General features: G+C 40.4%; 1 protein-coding gene across 3 annotated transcripts in view; it reads right to left on the bottom strand.

Moving 5' to 3' along the window:
- Positions 1-2,248: 2,248 nt before the first annotated feature.
- Helq (helicase, POLQ like) overlaps positions 2,249-6,721 on the bottom strand; it is a 43,159-nt gene continuing 38,686 nt past the window's right edge. For all 3 annotated transcript variants that reach the window (XM_090343290.1, XM_090343293.1, XM_090343292.1), the window contains exons 16-18: positions 6,571-6,684; positions 5,090-5,224; positions 2,249-2,450 (exon numbers count right to left, since the gene is read on the bottom strand). In XM_090343290.1, the coding sequence (XP_090199416.1) occupies positions 2,358-2,450; positions 5,090-5,224; positions 6,571-6,684 (342 nt within the window). In that variant the 3' untranslated portion in view covers positions 2,249-2,357. The remainder of the gene's footprint in view (positions 2,451-5,089; positions 5,225-6,570; positions 6,685-6,721) is intronic.

The following is a 6,721-nucleotide window of genomic DNA, read 5'->3' as shown; positions in this document are numbered from 1 at the left end:
GTGGCCTGGCTGTCCCAGGGGCCATGTCTGCCCATGATCTGGGATCTGATCCAGCTGTGAGTGAGCTGTCCCATATGACCCAACATCCCATGCACCGTGCATGGCAAGATCCTGCCCAGCAGCCCTGGGTTTACCACGCATCTGACGTAGTCAAGAGCCACCATCTGAGGGACGGCATGGTAAATTCAACAATAAGAAACGATTTGAAAACTGTACCAAAATTCTATTGTTATCTAACCTAAGGATGTCCTAGAGGTCTCAACAGGTTGTTTTCTCAATTTTTTCCTGTACAGAAGCATTTTATATGAAGACGTGTGCTGAGAAACTTAAGTGCAGCATGGCCCGTCGCACTGAGCGGGAGGACTGTAGCATACCCTTCCCATGCTGCCTGTGCCAGCAGATCAGCATTGCAGTCTCACATCTACTGAGCCGGCCACGAGATCACTGCAGAACAAAGGGATCCACCTAGTTAAAAAAGGAAAATGAAACTGGCAAAGCTAGAAATTGCCCATTAAGACCACTGATCATTGAATAACGAGTTCTTCGACCTGACCCTCAAGAACTCAGGACTTAAGAAACAAAATGAATCATCTCTTTAGAGGACTCTTGTGGCACTAATGCCATAAAGCAGAGTATCTCAGCACCTCTGAGAAATCCTCAGTAGTTGCTTTTACCAAGGACAAGGTAGCTGGTACAAATGGAACATGTGCAGTGGCACCCAAGATTCTATGGAGTCATCAGGATGCCATATTCGATGTGTGTAAAGACAATGCAGAATGGGGCACAGTAATGGCATTTAATCTTAGGGAGAAGGTCAAGGTCAGGTGAGAGTAACACGTAGGAAGCAAAAACACGGGCACACCATTTACCAAGACAGTATTATACAAGCGCATGGACTTCAGGCTTGGGCTGCATGGGTCTGAATTCCTGTTCTTTTACCACTCAATGGCCTGGACAAATAATTTCTGTTTCAGCTTTCTCACTTGTAACTTTTTTTTTTTTTTTGGTGGCTCATGGGGCTTGAACTCTGGGCCTGGGCACTATTTCTGAGCTCGTCAGCTCAAGGCTACTGTCCTACCCCTTGAGCCACAGCACTACTTTCAGTTTTCTGGTGGCTAATTGGAGATAAGAGTCTCATGGACTTTAATGCCGGGGCTGGCTTTGAACTGTGATCCTCAGATCTCAGCCTCCTGAGTAGGTAGGATTACAGGCATAAGCCACCACACCTGGCTCATTTGTAACTAATTGTGAGGATAATAGTACTTGGGATTACTTGGTTGTTGAAGGAGTGAAATTCGCTAAATCACACAAACTACTGGCACACAGAACTATGTAAATGCCTATAATATTTAAGTTTAAAATGCTAAGGCAAGAAGAACGTAGACTATAGGTTTAGCTGAAAAGTCTATGTTTGAGTAATAATTCTGATAGGGAGAGGTAATATTAAGTTGTTAATCAGGGTAGCATTCATTTTTCACAGAGGTTCCTATTTGTGGAGTGAAGTATAGCAGATGCCATGTGGCATCAAAAAAAAAAAATGAACAAAAAGGTTTCCTTCTCCAGGTTGCAAACTAGTAGCTGGGGGCAGGGTGGGATGGCATAAATGAGAGACCTCATGATGCTTGAAGAGGAGAAAAAGCATTTATAAGATGTATGAGGATGAATATGAGACAATTTCATAGATAGCATTCAAACATTGTAACTTGACACTTGAAATCCACAGTACATTTTCATTTACTAGCAATAACATAAAGCAGTTTAGGACTTGGAAGTCTGGACATCTCAGGGAAAGTTTTGAGGTTTCAAGTAGTCCGGTTTGATAAAAGAAATGGGTAAGGGTCAGGAGTGTGGCCTAGTGGTAGAATGCGTAGCATGCATGATTCGATTCCTTGGTACCACATACACAGAAAAAGCTGGAAGTGGTGCTGTGGCTCAAGTGGTAGAGTACTAGCCTTGAGAAAGCCCAAGGACAGTGCTCAGGCCCTGAGTTCAAGCCCCAGGACTGGCAAAAAAAAAAAAAACCATAATTAAAAAGAAATATGTAAGAGAGGGCTAGAGTGTATTTCAGTGGTAGAGTGTGTGCTCAGCCTGTCTAGTGTAAGAGAATGATGAAAGGTTCAGCAATAAGGGTATGTTGGAGCTATGTCCAGGAAGAATTTTTGCAGGAAGATAATTTGTCTGTTGAAAAGGATGGATTACTAGTGGGAAAGTTCTGGTAATTATAAGACAGATTTAAGCACTACCACAGTTTTCAGCATATAATTAATATATATTTGTCATTTATACATTTTAAAGCTTCTTTAATAAAATGTGTATGTAATAAATATTTTGGATTTGAAAATGTGCATCACAGAACTTCATTCCTTTTCAACAACAGGGAAATCGGAGGGCGGTCGCAGTAACTCTTCCACTTCTTCTTGCAAAGCCTCAGCTTTCTCATGCAACAGCATCTGCAATAAAACATAAAGTCATGAGGCCCCCACTATGCCACTGCCTACTAGAAACCCGGATTCTTAGACATCCATAATCTAGGCCTTAAAACTAGCATCATGAGATGGAATAAGTGACCATATAAGAACAAATGATTGGGGCAGGGAGTTTGGCCGAGTGGTAGAGTGCTCACCTAGCATGCATGAAGACCTGGGTTTGATTCCTCTGCACCACATACATAGAAGCTCAAGTGGTAGAGCTCCAGCCTTGAGGAAAGCACAAGGACAGTGCTCAAGCCCTGAGCTCAAGCCCAGGACTGGCAAAAGAAAAAAAAAAAAAGAACAAGTGATAATCATTAATATCACTAATGTGGCTGAGGCCTTGAGTTAAAATTTCAGCTGAGCACTACACTAAAGGAGTTTTAACACATCTAAAGATTTGTTTTACTGAAGACCTGGCCACTTCAAAATTAGTATTTAATCTATAAAATCTCACACAATTTTGCAAAATCTTAATTAGCTCCTAAAAGTGTGACCATTTATATCATTTTATTATTTCTCAAAATTTAGTATGCTTTTAAAAACTGATTAGTAATTCAAAGTTAACTTTTATTCAAATTACTAAAGTTAACATAGTTATTAACCTCATCCTCGTTCTCTTCCGCTTTCTTTTTCTATTGTTTTGAGGCAAAATATTACTATGTAGGCCACCTGGCCTCAGATTTGCAATCCTTCCACTTCAGTTTGCTGCTGTTATAGGTATGTGATAGTGCACTTAGACACATGGTTAATTTCAAAAGCAATGCACAGGAAAATAGTCTTTCTAAATATAGCACATAGCAGGTGTAAGGGCACATGGCTGTAGTTCCAGCACTTGGGAGGCAAGGGCACAAAAACAAACAACAAATAACAAAAACAACAACAAAAACAAAACGTGGCACCTGAAACAATGACTTTCCCTTTTTTGTTCTAAATATCAGGAATAAAATGTTGCTATTAGTTGTAAATACAAGGGTGAAATAAAATACTCTACCAATCAGATGGCACACAACATTACAGAGTGTTATGTAACAGAAATTAAAATATAGTTAAGGAGCTGGGTGTGACAGTTCAGATCCATAATCCCCACACTTAGGAGGTTCAAACAGGAGGATGAGCACATTTGAGGCCAGCCTGAGCTACAATGAGGCTCTATCTCAAAACCAAAAGAGCATAAAATCAAAGCCAACAAAAACAAACAAGTAATTAGGAAACCTTCAAACATCTGATGCAATGGTGACCATTTAAAACAAATCTTCCAATACATGCAATGAGAGCCACACAGATCAGCAGTAAGTAAATGAATGACACTAAACCTATGGTCATGGACAGACCATATGCAGCTATTCCAATGGAAAGCCCAGGTAACAGTGCATTACCAGCTGTCAGGTGATGGAGCCCTTTTGGACACTCAGCCATGTTGAGCTTCTAGACAACAAGTCTCAGGCAATATCTAGCTGTGATTATATGAAACCCCAAATGAGAGAATCATGTAGCTGAACACTTTCGAATCAACAACAACACAAGGAAAATAAAGTGACTGTTGTAAGCCATGAAGTTTTAAAATTCTGTTATGTCAATGCATGTACCAGAAAGTATTAGGACTGGAGTCATCAAAATGAGTCCACTATAAGTTACACACAAACATACACCAATATAAAAACAAATATAATAGGGAGTTATAGAGGGGAGAGAGAAACATGTTCTTTTGGAGGGGTGGGAACCCATAGGAAATATTTCCCAAAAGGAAATACGTAATCACAATCAAGATGGCAATAAGCCTAAATGGCCCTGTAATGGCTTTACCCACATGGAATAGAGGGGCAGCAGGAAACTGGATGGCATCTAGCAAAGGGCAAGAGGAGAGTGAGTGAGTAGTCTAACAACTTTATTTAGAATAAGAGAAACACTTAGTGGCAGTAAGGGCTGTTTTCAAACATGTGAATAATTACAGTAAGAAAGAGTAGACTGGGCTCCAGAGAGCATGGTCATGAAAGGGCCATGACCTGATTCAATGCTAGGAGTTTAAGAGGAAAAACTTAACTTGAGCATATTGGGATGAACTTTGTAGAGGAAAAGCATCCCAAAATAGAGGACCGTGAGTTCTGAGGCTGTAATTTCCAGTCAGCAAATGTGTTTATGAGTAGGAAAAAATGATGAGAGTGCTGAGAAAGGACTTCTTAAAGAGGCTCTGGGGAAGCAGAGCCTAATGGCTTCCAATGAACGCTGAAAACCAGCTATATTTTTAAGGAGGTCCTTTTCTTAGCAAAGCTTGTGTCACAGCCCAAATTCTGAGCACAGATACTTTCATGTCTGTAACTGTACACAGCATTCAATTTTGTTTTGAGGAGCTGGGAGTGTGATCCAGTAGTAGAGTGCTTGCCTGACATGCATGAAGCTCTGGGTTTGATTCCTCAGGATCACATACACAGAAAAAGCCAAAGTGGTACTGTGTGTGGATCAAGTGGTAGATGCCAGCATTGAGAAATTCCAAGGACAGTGCCCAGACCCTGAGTTCAAGACCAAGGCTGGCAAAAAAAAAAAAATTTGTTTTGATGTCTAAGGTAAATGGAGCAATACTATAAAGCATTTTAAAGTTAGAGGATGATTTACTTGCTTACCTTTGCTGATGAGACAATTTGCTTGGCCTGGCGCCTTGATAAGTGATCAATGGTCTTTATTAATACTTCTGGATTTGCATTAGCTAAGTGCATTAGAGTTCTGTAACCTGCATTGTACAGCTGTTTTGCTCGACCCTGAAAGCATTACAAAAATCAGTAGAATCAGAATTTGAGGTAGGGCAAAAAAAAAAAAAATCCACATGCAAGAGGTAAGAATAAACTAAGATAATAAACTCAATATGAAGAAATAACACATCAGAATCTTGAAGAGGTTTCTAAGCTGTATTTGGGTGTTTTAAATCTGACTTTAAAGTAGATTTTATGCAGCTAAACCTGTTGATATGTACTAAACTCAGGAATGAGAAAGAACAAGGCACTTAGGTAAATAGCACTAACCTAAGCAAAATGTTCAGCTGAGGGCCACACCTGAAATCCTAGCTACTGAGGAGTCTGAAGCCAACACAATTGGAAGCCAACTGGGGCAGGAAAGTCTATGAAACTCTTATCTCCAATAAACTAATCAGAAAAGGCCCAAAGTGGTGCTATCCTGCAAATGGTAGAATACTAGCCTTGAGGAAAAAGCTTAGGAACAGAGCCAAGGGCCCAAATTCAAGTCCCAGGATCAGGCATGGGGAAAGAAGCTCAGACAGTGCCCAGGCCCTGAGGTCAAGCCCCAGGACTGACAAAACAAAACAAATAAAAAATTATTGCAGTTTGAAGTCAGACCCTTCAAAAATCTGTCTGTCTCTTCTTTCCACTAAACTAACAAATATTGAGAAGTGCAGCTATGGCTCAAGTGATATAGCACTAGCTTTAAACAAAAAGAAGTTCAGGGAGAGAGCCCAGGCTCTTGAGTTCAAGCCCCAGGACTGGCAAAACAAAACAAACCAAACAAAAAAAAGTTCTAGTTCAATATGTTAAATGTTTCCATCCTCAACTCAGAGGACCACGTGTGTGTGTGTGTGTGTGTGTGTGTGTGTGTGTGTGTGTGTGTGTGTGTGTGTGTGTGTATGTGTGTGTGTGTTTACAGAAGCAGAACTGAAAAATGAAGCAGATGGCTATCAGAAAGCAACTGATTGAGAACTCTTTCTTCAGACTGTAGTAAATGAATGCAAATGACCCTTGCTTCCACAAGTCTAAATGGCCGAAGCAGTTGTCACTGGAGTAGAGGAAGGAAGAGGAGCTAAGTACAAGTGATAGCACACACTCTTGGGGAAACTCCCTTTCTCTTACTGTTATTAGTACTATTATTATGTTCCACAATCAAGTCTTTTCATCAGGTCTGCTTCTTGGTTGGCAGAGGATTTCTGGGAGGCCATAGCAGCAATTTATATTAAAAATAAAACCAAACCAATCAAAAATTTCCATAGCAAATAAGTAATTGCTATTATTTGTTCTATAGTAAGACTGCACAACAGCAAACCTTTTTCTTTTTCTGTTTGTCAAAACAACCTCGGTTGACAAACCAGGAAGCTACTTACCTCTAAGACTCCAGTCACTTCCATGAGCGGGATTAGCTCTGCCTTTACGCAGTATGTCAGCTTCTTGGTAAGTTCTACCAAAAGGGCTTTATAAACCCAAAACTCTTCAAGTTCCTGCCAAACACAAGAAATACAAAAAAATTAACCTCTG

This window comes from Megascapheus bottae, chromosome 13 (assembly GCF_031878675.1).
Source record: "Megascapheus bottae isolate mThoBot1 chromosome 13, mThoBot2.hap1, whole genome shotgun sequence".
Taxonomy (NCBI): domain Eukaryota; kingdom Metazoa; phylum Chordata; class Mammalia; order Rodentia; family Geomyidae; genus Megascapheus; species Megascapheus bottae.
This window is presented reverse-complemented; position numbering and strand designations above follow the sequence as displayed.